The sequence below is a fragment of the Temnothorax nylanderi genome, unplaced genomic scaffold, assembly GCF_030848795.1.
Source record: "Temnothorax nylanderi isolate EJ_2023f unplaced genomic scaffold, tnyl_v1.0 TNYL_tig0001_pilon, whole genome shotgun sequence".
NCBI lineage: Eukaryota > Metazoa > Arthropoda > Insecta > Hymenoptera > Formicidae > Temnothorax > Temnothorax nylanderi.
The window spans coordinates 4,047,356-4,067,912 of NW_027249063.1; the positions used below are offsets into that span (position 1 = coordinate 4,047,356).

General features: G+C 39.2%; 1 protein-coding gene, 1 long non-coding RNA gene and 1 other non-coding gene across 3 annotated transcripts; all 3 read right to left on the bottom strand.

Moving 5' to 3' along the window:
* Positions 1-12,099: 12,099 nt before the first annotated feature.
* On the bottom strand, positions 12,100-13,828 carry Phb1 (prohibitin l(2)37Cc). Its single transcript, XM_071722837.1, has 4 exons — positions 13,685-13,828; positions 13,191-13,297; positions 12,695-13,116; positions 12,100-12,580 (listed from the first exon to the last, which is right to left on the bottom strand). The coding sequence occupies exons 2-4, from the start codon at positions 13,276-13,278 to the stop codon at positions 12,272-12,274; spliced, it is 819 nt and encodes a 272-aa protein (XP_071578938.1). The 5' UTR covers positions 13,279-13,297; positions 13,685-13,828; the 3' UTR covers positions 12,100-12,271.
* Positions 13,829-15,419: 1,591 nt separating this feature from the next.
* Positions 15,420-19,753, bottom strand: LOC139784005 (uncharacterized). Its single transcript, XR_011721460.1, has 7 exons — positions 18,928-19,753; positions 18,437-18,497; positions 18,068-18,128; positions 17,598-17,716; positions 17,228-17,351; positions 16,871-16,982; positions 15,420-16,587 (listed from the first exon to the last, which is right to left on the bottom strand). It is a non-coding gene; the product is annotated as an uncharacterized lncRNA (long non-coding RNA).
* Trnan-guu (transfer RNA asparagine (anticodon GUU)) lies at positions 19,691-19,764 on the bottom strand. Its single transcript has one exon. It is a non-coding gene; the product is annotated as a tRNA-Asn (tRNA).
* Between the last annotated feature and the right edge of the window lie 793 nt (positions 19,765-20,557).

The window sequence follows — 20,557 nt, forward strand, 5'->3', positions numbered from 1 at the left end:
ATTCTCGCCTCGAGCTGCTCCAGATTTCAATCGGTTGGCATCTTTTTTGCATCTTTTACGGCGCGAAGCGGATGACGTCAATGTTGCGACGCCTCGCAGATTACGCGAAGGACACGCGTGTTGCAGCAGCAGCGGTAGCGACGGATGTTCGTGCCTGTACACGCGTGCATGCGTCAAACGTGTGTATCCCGAAAGGTTGCAGTGGCGCATTGGCGCGATATTATCGGGAAGGAGTGGCCGCGCCGGTATATACACCGCCGCGCGTATCGCGTTTCATACCCGGCATATCATCTTTATGTATGCGGCCACGGGCCACGCGCGAAGGTCTGCGGTAGGCGACATGTTCGTCGGGCATGACTTATTACCTACAAGCGCCACTGTAAATCTCGTCGTTACTACCTCTACGCTGTCGGCCGTGAGACGCGCGAGCGAGGGCGGCCGGTCCGCGCAGCAACGCTGCGCGGTTGCTGCTCTCAGAGACGTCGAGGTTGCGCCTCTCTCATCCCGAGGTAACGGACACGAGATTCATCCGCGTGGAGTATCGCCTCGGAAACTTGTACGGAAATGTCACGTATTCTCATTTGCCTAATAAAAAATTGATATCTCAAAAATCAAAACGCTGCAGTTTTAATCTTGAGATATGCAAGATTTCGTTAAATTGTTAATTGACATTTAATCCAGGAAGGATTATCGAGGAAAGAAGATGCATTGAGAGCAAATTAAGTTTTGACACGTAAATGAAGTTTACTTAAATATTCGCTCCTTTTTCTTCACTTAACGTTTGTATTTGTATAAAACTACAATATTTGCAAAACATATTAATTATCTTCTTAAGAATATCGAAGCAATTGCAACATATATCTTGGAAAAATATATGGGAAAAAGAACGTTATTAAAGGGTGACTTTCCTGCGTTACGGATTTTGGCGAAAGTTCCGTTCAAATTACGTGGAAAATTACAGGTTCAACTTCCGCCGGTAGCGGAAACGATCGGGAGGCGTAACCCGGTTCTCAAGCATCAAACTATAATGATTGACACGTGAAATGCGTGAGTTAAATTGGGGTCGATTCTACGCTTCTGGATGCACATTGTGGTTTTGGGAGCTTGATTGAATTAGAAGGATTCCGCGGACCCAGGACGCGGGGGTGGATTTGAAGTTGACCTGCTACTTACGAAGGGAAACCTTTCATTTCAAAGTGCCTTGAAGAATATCCTCCTTTATGCTTGTTCGAAAAACGATGACATAAGAACGTGCCTGTTTTTCAATCTGATTTCATGTTCGTTTAACTTCGTTGTTCAAATATAACATTTTTCTTGCTAATACGTCTTCGAAGTTCCTTAAAAAAAGACACTTAAAGTTTAAAGTATCTTACTTGAATAGATTGAATATTTTTCAAATCTGCTCTTATGGGTTATACGACGCGGCGTTATTTCTGCAATTTTATCAGATTAGCGGATAATTTTGTAAATTACTCGTTCTTTGCGTCGGATATCTTTACTTCTGCCAGCGATTTCCCGGGGAAAGAAAAGGAAACGCCTGGGCGCCGCGCGGTCATTTATCGTCGTATTATCTGCGTGTATATGTGCCCGGCGCTTTTTCCTACCTAATGAAGATTTATTACGTTATCTCTTCTCCGACGCTTTTATTTGACGTTGTGCCGGTTAATCTTGCCGGTATCGTTACGCCGCGGTAAAAAGTGAGCTACGGCGAAATCGTGGTTACGCTCCGGACAAAAACATTGTTAAGGCCGGAAGGGAGAGAGTCGGCGGCGGATTGTTCTTCGTTTAAGTTCTCAGGTCGAAGTAGCCGAGCGTCGTTTTATCCATCGTGAAAGCGAGAAATTTAACAACCGCCGCTGTACAAAGCGAAGACACCGAGATAACGCGATAATTGTTTCCCTTTATTGCCGGTAACCGCGCACGTTCGACGTTAAAGTGATGAAAAAAAAGCACATTTCGCTAATTGCTCAAAAGCTCTAACAATCCTCGGCGATCTTCTTATTAACTCTGAGATCTTTATTAGCGTCGCTAATAAGAAACAATCCCAAAAAGAAATAATTCCAATAAGCAAACTGCCCGCAGTATAATAGAATTATTTATGATTATTATTTATTATTAGTATATATATAAAGAGTATTCCTACGTATTGTGTTTTAATAGGCAATTATTTATATGTGTTAAAATAATAGAGGAATACCAATCTTGTATTATGGTAAACTCGGGTAATGGCTTCTGCACACAGGACGCGGAAACGCTTGCCGCGCGGCAAAAAGCGACGCGGTAGCCAATCAACGTGTTGCTTTTCCGTAAGAACCAAAAGTTTATTGGCTACCGCGTCGCTTCTTGCCGCGCGGTAAGCGTTTCCGCGTCCTGTGTGCAGAATCCATAAGACTGGGATACAGAATAGATGGCCAACCTATGTTCTTTCAATCTAGCTCGCCATGAAACATCGAATGAACATGAATTGGCCATCTTTTCTGTATCCCAATCTTATCCGAGTTTACCCTATTACATGTGTACTTATATTATATACTTAAGTTTATTTTAATAACGAGAACATATACGTTGCTCGTGGGCCATCTAGTAACGGCTGGTATTACTACATATAACATCAAATAATGTGCGTGCGAAGATCTGTTCAACTATCGCAACAAATCCGGTATCATCTATGTCTGCATTAAATTCGTGTTTTGTCAACAGAGTCGGCCGATATAATTTGATAATAGATTGTTGGTAGAAACCAAGCACAATCTGTCATTTCGTAAACGTTTAAGTGAAATACGTCATTTAGATGGTTACGAAACGGCAGATTTTGCTCAGTTTCTGCGGTCAATCTGCAATTCTATTAGAAGATTCTGTTATACATCTGCTGATATTCTATTGACAAAATTTGCAGCAGACACTTTCAAAATCTGTTCTCGACAGATTTGACTATCCAATATAATGTAAGACAAATATAATTTCAGATAAAATCGAGTGTTCAGACAGGGAGATTTAGTAATAGATTTTATAAATCTGCTATTTTGTCTATACTTTTTTCCGCGTCCCTTAAATCTGCTCGCTTTAATTAGTATCTTTCAACGCTTTTTCTGCACATTTAGTTTTGTAACAAAACAGCCGTAGCAAATGTGTTCAGATAATCGAATCTATCAAGAAAGTTTGAAAAGTACGTTCAGTTAGATAATAAAGTACACAGTGGTGTATATATTCGCGCGCGCACATTATTTGAGGTCATGTGTAGTAACACCAGCAATTATTAGATGGCTCGCGAGCAACGTATGTTCTCGTTTTTAAAATACACTTAAATATGAATATAAGCACACATGTAATAATATAAGATTGGTATCCTATATTGTTTTAATACATATAAATTGCCTATATAATTGCTGTATAGAATACCCTTATATGTATACTAATAATAAATCACGTATTATGGAAATAGTACGGATCTTTATATTAGAGATCTATATCTGACTTCCACTGTAGAGATAGACGTCGCATAGAGCTATGGAGCTCCATTGAATGGACGTCTAACCTTGAATGGACATTATGTTCCGTGTGGGATACTTTCGCAGTGAAGTCCCAAAACTTTTTGTCGATTTATTAAAGAGCCGCTTCTGCGACAACGATGTACACATTAACACCCAGAGGTACGTTTCTAAGGAAGCCGCACGGGAATGAGGGGAGGAAGGCGGGAAGGAAGGCCAGTCGAAAATTAATTCCACCCCAAGCGGCAATTTTCTCCGCGCGCATCCGTCCTTCCTGCGGATCCGCATCCGCGGGAATTCGTCCTCTCGTGCGAGAGTCACCGTCCATCAAAATCCACGACGGATGACCGGGGGCCGAGGGCTCCGCAGTCCCGGGTGAGAGAAGAGGAAGACGAAAGAAAAAAAAGCTCGTTGAGAGGGAGAGAACGCGCGATGGTCGCACAGCAGGTCGCGTGACGGAAGCGTCGCGCGGACACGCACACGCGTATTTTGCATCTTGCACGCGCGTGCATACGTACGTGCTACGGCTGCGGCGGTAAGGGCGGCGGACCGGGCCCCGTTCCATAAAACTGCGAGACTTATAAATATTAGGCGACGTTAGGAAATAAAAAAAATTAGCCGCAGCTCTCAACACGTGCTTTTGCACGCTGGTATGTAAATCAAGCAAGCAATAATTTGCAAGAAATAAAGTACGTTTATGCAGAATGAAGTATGTAAACCAGAAATATTGTTGAGACTAAAACTATATAATTCGAAAAGATTATTATGGCAATAGAGAGAGAAAGAGAGAGAAGAAATACCAGTTTTCGCAAAGAAACTGTACGATCTCTTCCTTGAGGATATTTCTGAAGCCAAGTGAAAATATTTTAGTCTTTTATCCTTGTAAATACCTTATTTTATATACAGTATTATTATTTCTATTAATTTTTTGTTTGAGGTAAAATGTTTCGGGGCTCAATATAGCTGATTGCTACATAAGGGTTAATACTGAAAACTAAAAACATCATAACGGTAATGATAGGGATTAGGACTTCAACCATGAGAGCGAAGATGATATGCAGAGCAAATATGTTGCTTGAGTATTACCAAATAAAGGGTTAATCATTGATAAAGGAATTGATATTAATATTTTCCAATATTATCAAAATTTCTTAATTTGCTTTTTCACACATAATTCTCTGTTCCGCCGCCCTTGGTAGGTCGGTGCATCGGATGCGACAATGGAGCGGTGGGACGATTTTGGTAACGGTGGTGATGGTGATGGTGGTGGTGGTGGTGGTGGTGGTGGTGGTGGTGGTGCAATGCATCGCGCGACCCGGGCATACACACGACAGCATCTGAGGATGTGGCAATTACGGGCTCCTTGCCGCAGACGGACGGACGGACGGACGGGACCGCAGCCACGAAACGCCCCTCACGTTACACATATGTTGCCTGCCGGTCTCTCCTTCCACGTCGGCGATGATCCTCCGGCAGGCGATGTGTCCCTCCAGCCCGCGCGACCTCTCCCTCGAATTAACGTACGCGAACGTGTACGGGTACGAGGCAGCACGGAAGAGCGGCTCCTGTGGGAACCGAGCTGCCCCGCTTTTGTCGTCCTCCGCGGCCGCCGCCGATCCTGGAAGCCGCTTGCTGGATGATCACGAGGGTCACGGCGAACGCCATTTACCTGTCGTCGTGTTCGTCACGAGGTCGTCGTCGAGACGGTTACCGAGACCGAGACCGTGGAAATGACGGTACCAAGCGTCGGCGCAAATAGCGTTCAACGAACGTGCTGATAAACAGGCAGTTAAGGCCATAGATATGAAAAATCTCAATCTGATGGAATCATGTAGAAAGGCAAGAATCTATGTGTGTGATGCTTGCCTTTCACGGCGAATTTTTATTTGAAACACTTAGCCTGTTTTTATCTAAACCACTTAATCTTTCATTTAGAAATCTATGGAAAAGGTGAGACCGAAGCGAAGGAAACGTGCGGGCTCGCGAAGACCACAACCTCGAGAAATTAATCGATCTCAGATGCAAAATCGTTCTCTGAGCACAGTCGCGTGACGATGTCCGGAAAGGTGGTCGAAGGCGCGAGGAAGAAATGGGGGCTCGTTTCGTATGACTCGAGCGTTCGATGGAGAAAAAGAATAAAAAGGTGACTATGGCGAACGGTTATCACGCAGGAAATAAAAATGTCGCGCATATACTTCATGAAGCGCCGGTAAGAAACATGACCGTTAGCCGAACGTCGCGTAAAATGTGTCGATCGTTCTTGTCACGCGAGTATTTCACATTGTGCGTGTTGTCCGCCGCGGTCGTACGCGCATCGTGCATGAAAATCCGCAAATTTCACCATATAAATATTTCCACTAAAAAATTTCTCCTTTAGAAAATTAATTTAAAATCATGGGGATTAGGAAAGATAAACGTTTATCGCGATGACATCGAAATTCTCTTCGCAAAGAGATTTCTCAGAAAAATTTCTCAGAGTTAAAAATCGCTGAAAAATGGCGAACCTTTGGTAACTTAGAACATCTCGATACATTTTTTTTTTCAGACTAAATAAAAAAGAAAAATTCTTGATCCGCCGAGCGGATTCTCCATTAACGGAGGTAACTCTGCACGGTCGTCGCGCCGTTCCACTTTCGTTCGAATATGCACGCTCGTATTTGCGCTGCGAGGTGATCGCCGGGTAACGGTGACACCCAGTGTCATCACCTGACCCCTGCGTACACCGTAGCCGTGAACCTCTCTTTCTTGTACGCCGTCGACAATAGAAATTCGCGATCGTCCCATACGGGTCTGCACGCGATGACCTCGGCACTTCCTGAGGATACTCGCGAGGAGGGAGCTTCCTAACGGGAGCGCCATCCTACTTTCCGGCCACAAATTTCCATCTAACTTTAACGACGTACAATTTGTATTACTGTGAAATAGGGTACGTGAAGTTTCGTAAGGTGTATTACCGCAAAACGAGATATAGCGTGCATGTGGATTTCACGGAAAATTGAAATAAAGTTAAGGGAGATTTCCAAAACTCAAGTGCAGTTGCTGATTTACTGCGATTTTCTTTTTTCCATTATCGTTAATTGCTTTGTTAGGCACTAAAATGACCCTCGAAGGTCTCTCTTATTTAGCTCGTAATATATCGAACGTTCCGGCATGGTAGACGCATTCCCGTCTAATTCGTTCTACCGAGAATCGTCGTGCGTCTCATTCTCCGACCTTGACGAGAGAGTAAATTCGAGAGACAACAATCCAGCGCGCGCGCATGAGTGCAGGAGACCCAAGCATCCCTCCTGCAACTCCGTCCCTCTCCTCCCTCCCGGATCCTAATGTACCCCCGGGGATTACGTTCGCGTGCGTACGCACCCGGCGTGCCAGCGTGATTACAGGGCCTGTTCGGGACTTCCCTCGATCTAAATCAATCGCGAGCCAAGCAGAGAGAGAAAGAGAGTGGCCCCCTCGGGCTCTCACCTGTGTACCTCGTCCACTGAACTGACGGAGGTGAATGGGGCGAGGCGATACGTGATCGTCACTATCTTTTTCGCCTCTGACATTCTCGCACCGTCTAATTCCAACGATCGTTTCGGTATTAGACTTGACGACAACTAGATATGACATATCTAAGCAACTAGACTTCGTTGAAGGAGTTGGAGACAGATAGGAGTAGAGAGAGGTTTCTTGGACTGCAGGACTCAATTAAGGTGTACCTTTACACTGTTAAATATTAAAGGACAAAATTTAAACCAATACCTTAAATAAAATAACATTTTGTTATTTGTAACTACCACGTGTGTTGAAATTTATTATTTTGACACAAAACAGTATTATGTTAACTCCAATGTTTAGTTAAATTAACGACATATTGAGTAGAAGCAGTGGCAACCTATAGGAATGGTTGAAAATGACTCAAAATGAGTATAATTTGATACTACAAACTTAACAGTGTAACATATTTTTAGCATTGGCTAAGAAATTTGCATAGAGAAAGAATATAAAACTTTTGTATCTCGCAAAGAAAGGGTTGAAGCTCATTTTTTCCGTGCGTCAATATCATACCAGCCTCACAACCAGTCTAATCGCATCATAAGAGACTGTTCGTCGGGATGAAATCGCGCGGCGCATTTATTGAAAATTATTCCTCGCGTGCGAGGTTTCGCGTGAAGGCGAAGGGGAAGGAGAGGAAGCGAACAAAAGGAAAAATCTGACTCAGTGTTCTCGAAATTGCGACTGCAGGAGGCGAACGGCCGCGTTTGTTCTGACGGGTTAAAACACCTTTAGAGGGTAATATCTTCACACCCCGGCCATCCGTTGGCGAAGATTGCCACAGCCGGGCCTAGCCTCGGGCCCGGAGAGGGGAATTTTTACAGAAAAGTACTTAGAAGGGCGTTCTAATTTCAAATTATCGCTCGCGTGCAACCGGAGCGTTAACGAACAGACGCTGCAGTTGCGATTGCAATCAATTTTCGCAACGGCTAGCTTTTATTATTCTTGACAAACTTGAAGAGGCTGTAGAGAAGATGTTAAACTGTTTGTACGCAGTTTATCTTAGAAGCACGCCAATCTTCGACACGAGCGAGACAACTTCGAAACAACTTGCTGAAATCGCTTAGAAAAAATCGCGACGACCAATTTTAAGAGCGAGACGCCGCTCGAAAATATTTTATGCTTATTCGATCCAATTACCTATCGAAATTTCATTTCTAATAATAACGATATTTGTACTTTGCCGCACGTTTCACCGTAAAGCCATATAATGAAAAACGCAGTCCGATGGAACTCGCGAACGTAAATATCCGTCGTTGATTAGCCGAGAATCGCGAACAAAGTACGTAATCATACGCACGACTCGTCGGCGGGATGAAAAGAGCCGAAACGACGGCGGCGGTCAGCGCGAGTGTTTAAAATCGCGGTTCATCCAATTTCATCGTCGACTGTTAATGCAGCTCGACGACCAGGAAGGGCGGACCAGCGCGGGGCTACGGTCCGCATGCCCCGTGGACCGTATCAAGACAAAAAGATCGTTTCTCGTTACCTTTAGGCACAACGGTGGGACCGGCGGCAGTTTTCGTTCGCGCACATTTTCCGCCTTAATTAACGAGATTTCTGTAACGAGCAGCGGCGGACCCCGGGGTCGCCCGCGCGCGCTCTCGCATTTATCCGCTGGTTCCTCGTGATCGTGGTCAGTTCAAAGCGGCCGTTATTACGCTGACTCGTCGTGCGTGAGCGACTTTTCAAGCTCGACGATACTTCCCTTTCTCTCTGTAAGCGGAGTAAAACGGAACGGTCGAGATGTTAATTACGATTACGAACTCGAGATGGGGAACGCGCTCGCCCGCTCGCGAGCCGAGCCGCCGCCGGCGCGGTTTGCGACCCGGCGGACCTAATCGATGGAAATTTTATAGCCCGCCGCTCGTATCATTAATATCGATGATGTAGCTAGTCGCGTCTAATAACTAGTCGCGCCGGTAACTTACGCCGGTGCTGACTCGAGTCTCTGACTCGAGCGTCGCCGTACGTGTCGTGGGCGATTATACCTTTCGTGTTTATGTGCAGCTATAATGTTGAAGTTGAGAATTTATATTAATTACAGGTAAAAAAAGAAAGAGAGAGAAGGAGAGGATTTATTTAGAATAATGAATGGAAGCCGAATATTTTAGAACTCGGCATTGATTTGGAAGATTGAGAATTTAATTTCGCGGAATAAATTTCTGTCAATTTCTTTCTGTTCCTCCTTTCTATTTCCTTTCTTCTGCGGATCGTTAAGACGTAGAAAATTTGTTGGAATGAATTTCTAGAGGACGTAATTTTACCCTTCTCGAGCCGGGATCTATGGGGACTCCGGTGAGAGGCGAGCCTTAGGCGTTTTGTCTCTGGGGAAGGCCATCGGCATATGCAGTTCGCGTGCATCGGCGCGACCATAGGATCTGAGTAACAGGTGCAGATGCGGCGGAGGAAGCCCGATCGTTAGCCCGACAGCCCGCGGTGCATGTGTGCCTATTATGATTTCTTTCGTAATTAGTCTCTCTTTCTCTCTCTTTCTCCCTTTCTCTCGTTCCTTTCGCATCCCGTACGTGTATTCGGGCGTACCTAACATTTGTTTCGTTGCATGTTTCGTGGCTCGATCCGTAACATGTGTTATACCGCATCACTCCGTAGCTGTCGATGGCCCTTCGACTTAGCGAGGGGACAACGGCGGTGGTTAACGACGATCTTACGTCGTATCATCCATATAACGAATTTAAACGAGAGTATATATCGCTTGAAGATAAATCTGCACGGAAGAATATTGAGATAAATGTGTATCTCGCTCGGAATGTTCGACTCGAGAAATTCGCATAGATAACGCATTAAATTAATTATCATTTCTTCTTAATTATCATTACTTCCTAATTATTATTCTAAGTAATCAATTAATCATTTTGTTATTACGTCTTTTAGATCTTAAATCTCGTAGATTTTTCAGGTCAAAACGTCTCCATATTTCGATCATCTTATTACTGTCTTAAATTCGACTTATCTTGGAGCCAAGGTTTGCATTTCGATTTAACGAGACGGTGCTTATCCCCTCGCGAAAATCTGACCGATCAATCGAGGATACGTACGAAATGGGTACTTCGAGATGGACCGGGTAGTCCTTGGTCCTGTCTACCTACGAGCACAAATATACATGTATATACATGGCGTGATACACGTATATACGTGTATATGAAGTCAAATGTACGCATATACACTGGAGAAAGCGTCTTGGCGAGGGATTTTGCAGAGGGTTGGCTGTTTGCGCCTCTCGACAAATAAGGGGAAGTCGTTATCCCGTGGATGGGAGGAGTAATTAACTGCTTCTACCTCCTTTCTGTCCGCTCCACCTCCCTCCCGTCCTCCCTCAGCATCCTCCCTTTCCAGCTTCGGCTTCTACTCGAAGGAACAGACTTAAGGAGACCCGCTTAGGCTTTCACGGGGTCGTGTCTTCATTATTCACGCTAATCTGCTCTCGCCCCGTGCTGCTGCCACCGCGAACCCTCCTTGGTGCTTCCTTTCTATCTCTCTCCCTCTCCCTCTCTCTCTTTCTCTCTCATTTGCCTCTCTCTATTTGTAGTAACTTCGCGGAAATTATATTATATTATTATCGTGTGGCACAACCGTGAAGCAAACGTTGCATACTGCGTGATGATACAGTGTTCGGTATCTTTGAGAATCGAGGAGATGGGATTAATTTTTAAATCAATAACGCACGAAGTTACCATTACTAGATCTCCCTGTAATTTTAATGTCCACGCGTTAATAAAAATTTATAATTTATATATTTGAATAAATTAATATTATTATAAAATATTCTGTCTTGTTCATAATCAGAAAAGAATTTGATAAACAATAATAAACGAAATATCCTACAATATCCGGGGTTAAAAAAAAACGAGCCACTAATTATTCGCTCCCGTTGTAGGCACGCAATAAATCTGTCCGGACATTAATAACCGGTAACCGAAACACGTGTAAGTGCAACCGACATCGCCGTGTATATTTTACGTTTTTACAGGGGACCACCATGGTAAAGGCGCCCCGCGACGATCGCCAAATTATGATGGATTGTTTTCTCTATTAACAGCTTGTGCCGACAGAGGCGAGATGCGAGCACCCCGACCGAGATAATCTTCCACCAATTTCGACTTCCTGATTGATCATGGCGATCCATCGGACGGTTCGCTCAAACGGATCGTCCGGAACGAACGAGTCGGATCACCTACCAATCCGAAACCTTTCGTTATCGCGGATTTAAAAAGTACATGTCGACACCTCTCTGAGTTTGTAAAATTAGATTCGCAACTCGAGTTCCTTTTATCACATATGACAGAAAGGCCGAATAAAAAAATAGCAAAATAACGATTATTTACACGATGTGCACTAGAAATAAGCTTAAATCACCGAATAAACAAATTCAATTTGGTTGGCTTGTTAATAAATAACAATAATTTAAATTCAAGATCAATACGAGGGTACGAATGTATATACGATAAACTGACGGTTCGTCTTTTTCCTTTCAATGGTACTTGCTTTGTATATGAAAAATCAAAGATACCTTTTTATGCAATAGGACCCTGTCGTCGATTGAGATAAAACTTAATCGATCCAGCCATTATTGAAATCCAGTAATCATACTTCGGCTCAACTAAACAACTTGCTTATAAATATCCGGTCTATCTTACCACTGTCGCCTTTACTAAGATCCTCATCAGTCGGTAGCTCTGATTGAACCGAACGAAATAATTTTTTGCATAAGATTATTCATATACAATAAAAGTATGATTGTATTGTTTGTTAAAATTTTCGTTACATGTCACGTACCATCGAAGCCATTATTAATTGAAGAAATAAATGTATAAAGAGAAAAACATCATATAAATTGATAAATTTATAAAAGACTTTATAGAAGAATTTCTAAGTATAGAACATCCCGGCTATTTTTTCAAGATTTTCTAAATATTTTTCAAGTTGTAGATATTCAAAGGTTAATTACTTCAATGTTAAGTAATATTATTTAACATTGGAGTTTTTAGTAACTAAAAAATATGAAGACCAATATATTTATAAAATGGCGTAAATTCATAAATCAAACGATGAATGAATATTACAAAATACTATATATTCCTGCTATACAGCACTTTCAGGGAAGTTCTCATCATATAGGCTATATTCTTTTTTACACTTTCTCTCTCTTTATCTCTAATACAGCGACAAACTGCTCATGATATAAATGCACAATTCATGTAGAAACATGTAACAATTCATTTATTTTACTGCGGCAAATTAAGCAAAACGTTCAGACCTGATGGCAAATATGCCACTTGACGGGACTTGGATAAATTATGAGCGATATCTTCCGCAGCTTCGATTCTTCTGAGCTCGACCAAACCATCTCCAGCCTCAGCTAGAGATTTCGCTAGTAAAATCGCGGCCTGAGCATCACCCTCAGCACTAATAATAGCCGCCTTCTTCTGCTGTTCAGCTTTTTCTACCAAGAAACGGGCCTTTTCTGCGTCCTGTTGCGCAACTTGTTTCAATTCTACTGCGTGGGTAAACTCTTTACCAAATGTTAAATGTGTCTGAAAGAATTTTAAGAGAAATAATGATAATCTATGCGTTGATTGCAAGAATACATCGTATCTTTCTCGTGATAATACAATGCATATGTAATCAATAAATGTAATTGTACTTACAAGAGAAATATCATCCAAAATAAGTCCAAACTGAGAAGCTCTTTCCGTTAAATCTTCGTTGACCTTTTGAGATACAAGTTCTCTTTGCGTAATTAATTCACCAGCGTCAAATTGTGCGACAACAGCTTTCAACACTTCAGTGGTAATAGATGGTAGTACCCTTTCGTCATAGTCAACACCGAGTATCGTGTATATCTTGGGCAATGAATCAGGTACAGGCCTGAAGAGGATACGAAGAGTGATATTTACATTCTGCAAATCCTTGCTTCCGGTAATGACAGGAACATTTCTCGGACGTGAACGGATATCAAAAATAATTGGTTTCTGCACCCAGGGAATGAAGAAGTGTGTCCCTTCTCCTATCACGGTGTTCTTTATACCCGCAAATCTATCAAATATAACTGCCCTGTGACCACCGTCAACTAAAAAAATTATTAATATATTAATTTAAGAAAACAATGTAGCTAACTGTCACGTGGAATAAAAGATATCACACCATTGTACAGCGCAGAGTTAACGACGCCGCCTGTCAATGCTAAGCCCAGGCCGAGCTGACCTATTCGATTGAAAAACTGTGCTGCCATGATCAAATGTTATGCTACCCTACAAAACATAAAATATTATTATGTAATATAGGATGATGAAATCTGATGTACTATTCTAGTTAATTCCTAATAATCATGATATCGTCCTAACCTAAAATTTTAAGGAGAAATATATTTGGCAAATGCTTATCTCAGCAAGGGAAAAAGAGAAAGAAATGACAATAACAAATGTATTACAGATTTCTTAATTATGACTATACTTTATAATTATGTATTATCTTATATTTGTTAATGGAGCAACAAAGTGGATCTCGACCGGTTAAATTGAACCCTTCTTTTCGCCGATCTAATATCAATGTTCAGTGTCTTTATATAATTTGAACGTATAATTAAGCTAAAATTGATAATAATCGTTAGTGTTTATAATAAAACAATTGATTCTTACGTAATAAATCGTGACTTTAGAGTTGGAATATTCGATTTTCTTCTCGCGTGGAGCTCTCCCTGATAAAAGGAAAATGGAGTCAATGGAGACTGTGATTGTGTGATAATCTGGAAGCCGAAGCTAGCGCTACGATGGCAATTTAGCGTAACTTCATGCGGAAATTTTTAATAACATCTTCTGGCACTGCCGATAAAGTCTCGCCACTTGGTGCGTGTCCGTGCTACGTACATAATTTTCCTGTTGAGAAACAGTACTTATATGTAGCATCCTTTTATTGTTATCAAATTGCATAAAATTATCTAGATACATGCTATGTATATTTAACAATCTATTACCTCAATAAAAATATTAATTCATCACTCACCGACTCCGATTCCTAATATAGAGGCCCTCCACCACCCCCGCCGATTCCAATCAGCGGTCCTCTTTTTTTTAAATATAATTTTTTATGTTCTTTTTTGTTTTTATTTTGTTATACAATTTAGTATATGCTAAAATCTAATATATACATAATAGAGCAATAAAACAATACAAAATTACATTGTGCAAGACAAAAAATTGTGTACATTGCATATATAAGATTTATCTTAATTATTAAATCCGGATTACACAAAAACGTTGGAAATGCGTATACTGACACATCGTCCATAATTTCTAACAATATAACTTAAAAGTGTATTGATAAATGACATGTAATTTAAGTAAATATTCGATCACTAACTTAGCATGAAGTTTTTGTATTCTTATTTAAAAAATTTTTTATTATTATGCGTTACAAAAATTGGTGACAATGTCAAACGCGTTTTATTTTTAAAAAATGTCTTGAATTAATTAATGATTAAGAGGGATTTTTTGATATATTTTAAAAGTTAAAGTCTCGGATAGAAAAAGAAAGGATATGAAATAAGAAAGAAAAGAAATTATTTCATGGCGTTTTAATTTAAAAAATTGTGTGTTATACGCGTTTCGATTTCGTGTAAACCAGTTTACACAAATTAGATATATACAATTTAATTATATTATTTATATACAATTTTGTACAATTGACAATTTTTATGTTATTACAGTTTTACACGAATAAATTAAAATTTCTTAAAATTATTTAAAAAATTAATTTTTGTTTATTGTTGAACTACACCCTCCCGCTTTATTATCCTTACCTACCTACCTACCCGTATGCTTACTTATTCCTAATTAAGTTCCTTACAATTATAATATTAATGAAGTTTCTTTTAACTCGAAAATTACACCCCCATATCCCTACCTACCCGGCCGTACCCTTGCTTATTCGTTTTTCTACCAATCTGATTTTCGTCTAATTTTTATCCGTATTCTACCTACCCGTATCTCTACGTATTATAGTATACCTATAGTTACGACCACGATTACCCGTAATCAGACAAGCGCTCGTAAATTTTAAATCTGATTTTTAATCGGTTTTAAATCATTTAAAAGGACCATTTAAAAGTTTTATTGAGAGTTTTATTTTCGCGGAATAGAAATTTAATACGAGACGACACACACAGAAAAATAATCATTCTACAGCCAAGAAAAGTACTTTACTTATTTTATTTTACTTTTTTTAAGTAAGTTTTCTTTTCAAGAATATTTTCTACTAATAGTTTTCAAATATCTTGACACAAGTCAAAAATATTGTTTTGAGTAAATGTAATTCTTACAATGACTCTATGGTAGATTTGCGGATTAAGTAAATGGTAAGTTAGTATATCCGCAAATCAATCATAAAGTCATTGTAAGAATTACATTTACTCAAAACTATATTCTTGACTCGTGTCAAGATATTTGAAAACTATTAGTAAGAAAATATTCTTGGTTGAAAGAAAACTTACTTAAAAGAAGTAAAATAATATAAGTAAGTGCTTTTCTCTTGGCTGTAGAATGATTATTTTTCTGTGTACATCTTTCCGTCTCTGATTAGGTGTACAATCGCACGTATATAAATAACCTTATAGGCTTATCTTTACCTGTATTTTTTATACTTTGATTGATGTGGTACACCAACCTACCTCAATCCTCTTCGTTTTCACTCTTCTGGCCAGAGTATAGATTCATTTTTTGTAGCATCTGGCCTTATTTTGGCTTCATATAGCCAGAGCAGCAAGGAGAAATACTCCTGCTGTTACCGCCAATAAGCGCAAGATTTTACGCTTTCATATGATGCGCGAGACACGAACGCGTCGCGAAGAGGCCACCACATTAATTAAATCAATTACACAGAAAAAAAGAAGTGTCAAATCAACACTTATATACTTGTATATACGCAAAAATATTTAATCTTGAAATGAGATTATATTACATTAAATGAAGAAAACTTGCTTGAATGAAGTCATTTATATAATTAAACGAAGTTTTATATACATAGTTTATTTAAGAAAAAAACTTTAATTTAAAAACAAATGAATAAAAATTGCTAGACGCGCCATTCGATAGAATCTACATATAAGGCCCATATGCGTATTTTCATCGATTCGAACGGTTCGTTGCTGAATCTCATCTCAAAAGCATGCAGAGATGAGAAATTCAGATGAATGACGTAAGATCCGAAAGGGATAATAAATTTCCCACACAATTAGAATTGATAAAATTATTTTTTGCAAATTATTAAAATTATTAAAATTATTTTTAATATAATATATTAATTCAAAATTATTTTTAAGTGATATAAAACTAATTGGTTGTAAAATAATTATCTAGATAATTAATTAAGAAAAAATTATCTATTTTATAACAATATAAATATATGTATATATTAGATCTCACGTCATTACTATTTTAACTGGTAAAATCCAGTTATTAATTACCTCAATAAATATGTTAATTTATCACTCACCAACTTCGATGCGCAACAGCGGAATTATATCTGCCACGTAGCTACGTTGATTCTGTAACAAACAAATATAAAATTTGTATTAAAACAGTGTTAAAAAAACTCAATGTTTTAAAACATAATTCCTACAGCATCGAACATTTTATTCATTATTCAATTGGATATTTATTGAAATAATTACACATTTTCCGAAAATGATATTTACAAAAATCAATTTTTATAAAAAATTAAATTACTCCTTTTCTTCTAACTATATTATTTCTAAATCATGATAACATAAAAAGGCTCAAGAATAAACAAAAAAATTACTCTTACACAAAATAAAAATTAATATTTACCGCAAAGTTGTTCCGCTGGCGCCCGATGCCTCTCCCAGGCCTCCTCCTCCTCTCAAGCTATCCTCTCGGGTTGTCAGCTCCCTCGATGCGACACTTTCTGCGTCGTTTTCTTCTGAAGCATATAAATAAATGATTTGATATTAAATAATTTTTACGCACATCAAACTTCTTATTCATTTAATTAAATATTTATTTAAATAATTATACATTTTCCGAAAAAGATCTTTACAAGACTAAACTTTTATAAAATTTCACAAAGTACTACTTTCTAATTATTTTTAAATCATGATGAAATAAAACAACTCAAGAATAAAAGGAAAAGAACTAATTTTACACAAAATAAAAAATCATATTTACTGTAAAGTTGGTACGTCGACGCCCGATGCCTCTCCCAGGCCTCCTCTTCCTCTCAGGCTGTCCTCTCGGGTTATCAGCTTGAATTCCATCGATGCAACGATGCGACTTCCCGCGTCATTATTTTCTAAAACATACAAATAAACGATTAAATAATTCTTACACGCATCAAACTTCTTATTCATCATTCAATTAAATATTTATTTAAATAATTATAGGTACATTTTCCGAAAAAGATCTTTACAAGACTGAACTTTTATAAAATTTCAAATTACTTCTTTTTAATTATTATTTCTAAATTATTGTGAAATAAAACAACTCAAGAATAAAAACAAAAGAACTACTTTTACACAAAATAAAAAATAATATTTACTGTAAAGTTGGTACGTTGGCGCACGATGCCTCTCCCAGGGCTCCTCCTCCTCTCAGGCTATCCTCTTGAGTTATCAGTGTTATCACGTTGAATCGATGCGACGTTTTCCGCGTTATTTTCTGAAACATTTAAATGACTATATATGGATATATATATTGCTTTTTCGCGTGGCTTTGCCATATCTTGTATGATATACACTTTCGATCATTGTATTCTAATGATTACTCGTAATCGCATTTAATAAATATTTTGTTTGTTTTAGAAAACAGATGTGAGTGCCACGAAGAAATAACAATACAGAAAAAAAGAAGACTCAAAATTAAGGAAGCGAGAACCAAATGTAACAGATCGCGAGGTGATGGAAATAAATATTTATTTGCGCAGTGTCGTTTTCAGATCACTTTATAATATATACACATATTTAAAAAAAAAAAATATATATATATATATGTCTATATGTATATACTTACCAATTAAATAAGTTGCGATGCCACTCGTTTCGGAGCCGATCTGTCTCGTATTCGTCACGTTCTGGAAATGAAAGGAGAACGTAATTAATATGACGAAGGCGCTTCGTCTCCTGTTCGGCAATTTCTTGTACCGAAAGCGTCGCGGCGTCGCGGCGCGTCCTCGATATTCGCGACATTCGAAAATATGATCGCCTTCGCAATTACCCTCGCGACGCGTCTTCGGCCAAACAAGTGTGTATGTGTGTGTGTGTGTATCGCGGAATACGTATTTTCAAGAATCATTAATACCCGAGCGTCGCGTCGAATCTATACTAAGTACGCGATAGATACCACAGTGAATAATATATGCAAGATCAATGTTAAACTTACCAATTAAATGATTCGCGACGCCACTCGTTCCGGAGCCGATCCGTTCCGTGTCCGCCGCGTTCTGGAAATGAAAGGAGAGCGTAATACGTAATCAAAATGGCGGAGGCGCTTCGTTTCCGCGCGGCAACTTCACGCGTCAAAAGCGCCGCGGCGTCGCTACGCGTTCCGCACCCAACTTAAGTTCGCGATCATGACTTTTCCGAACTTTGAGAAATCAAATATTACTAACTCGCTTATTACTACGATTGTTCTTTTGCATTCTAGCGAATAGCGTATTAATATTATTGGCAAATATCCGCGATATTCGCGGCACGACACTCGAAAATACGATCGTCACCTTCGCGATTGCTCGCGCGACGCGCCTTCGGCCGGACAAGTACCGCGGAATACGTATTTTTAAGAAATATCAATACCCGAGCGGTAAATCTATGTTACGCGATAGGTATCGCGGTGAATATAATGCATGCAACATTAATATGTGTTATACTTACCAATTAAATGAGTCGCGACGTCGCTCGTTCCGGAGCCGATCCGTTCCGTGTCCGCCGCTCTCTGGAAATGAAAGGGAGTACGTCATCAATATGGCGGAGGCGCTTCCCGCGTTTCCCGCGCGCCGCGCGGCAACTTCAAAAGCGCCGCGGCGTCACTACACGTCCCGTTTTTACTTTCCCGTTGATGCATTTTCCTCATTTTAACAATAAATGTTATACGCTTGCCTTATATAGCAGTCATTTTTCGCTTTATGACCCAAGTTAAATATACAAGTTGATATTGTAGGTAGAGATGAGCGATTTTGCGATATATCACTGGCACCGCGAATTTTTTTCTTAAATTGCAATGTGATATGCAATTACATTTTCAAGAAGAAAATGATTATGCCAAATAGTTCGTTGAAAATGGGTACGAGTGACGTATCAAGCAGTTCAGTAAAACGGTATCAAGCAGAATGCCGGTGTGGCTCTCAGGTTTTTCTCTCTGCTTCAAGTGCGAGAATAATTTATAAACATTTAATAATTGCATCACATTACGATAAACGCGTATATCGTATTTTTTCGCGATTGTGATTACTATTTCGCAAATTATATACACAACCGAATCGCTGGTATCTTACAAAACTTCGATATTAACGTCATTTAAATGCCAATTTTAACAACATTACTCGATAAGATGTTCGGTTTTACAAGCGAGGTTATCGCTCAAAACGTCGTGAGAGAATAATATCATTATTAACATTAATAATATAAAAAAAAATAACGCCCCCGGGTGGGCTCGAACCACCAACCTTTCGGTTAACAGCCGAACGCGCTAGCCGATTGCGCCACGGAGGCAAGTTGATTTTGCTTGGTATCGTACAGTATATAACGTAAAATATAAAAAATTGTTTGTTTTTAAATAATTAACAATTAATAATATTAATAATTTACTTAAACATCTGATAATAAATCATAAAGTATTGCTTATGTGTAAAATATGTTGATAAGCAAGACTTTATATATGTATTTGATGAATTTCGATACTTAAATTAGAGCTATGTAGATATGATCGAGGTAAAAAAAGTAGCAATAAAAGGTGCCAGTGTGTCATTACATATTGCTGCGTATATTTATTATAATCATGTTCATAAATTGTTGCCTTTCATGCGATTCTCAGCATCTTTTCTTTGCATTCATTTGTAAGTTGCTTCTGTCTTAATTATAATATCCGTTTATATATCTCTCAATACTTGGCATGTGTTGTTCCGTTCGTCTCATTACAGTATTTTTAAAACTCGAGCGTTTCCGGCATGAAAATATACATGTAATGAAGCCTCAGCTAATGGTTCTCTTCTTGGCCTATCAATTTATAGGGAGTGATACATCTCAGAGATGCTTGTGAGGCATCGGAGGCTATACTTTGAATTCGTAACTGCTCACTACCTGTTTGATTGCGTTGCGAATTGATTTATGCAATTTATGTTTAAAATTACTTTTTAATTGCGCTGAAGATGGTCCCGAAAAAGGACCGAAACATTATTATATTATTTATACATTATATCAATAATGCATATTTTATATTTACAATAAAATATATGCGCCTTATTTACTGCGTTTGGCTCTTATTGCCATTTTTTTATTTCGATTT

Bases quoted from the DNA above. Each gene is read 5' to 3' on its own strand.
- Phb1 (XM_071722837.1), bottom strand. From the start codon at position 13,278: ATGGCAGCACAGTTTTTCAATCGAATAGGTCAGCTCGGCCTGGGCTTA. The intron at 13,117-13,190 runs GTGTGATATCTT...TAATTTTTTTAG, and splicing joins TAACTCTGCGCTGTACAATG to TTGACGGTGGTCACAGGGCA. The intron at 12,581-12,694 runs GTAAGTACAATT...AAATTCTTTCAG, and splicing joins TTTTGGATGATATTTCTCTT to ACACATTTAACATTTGGTAA.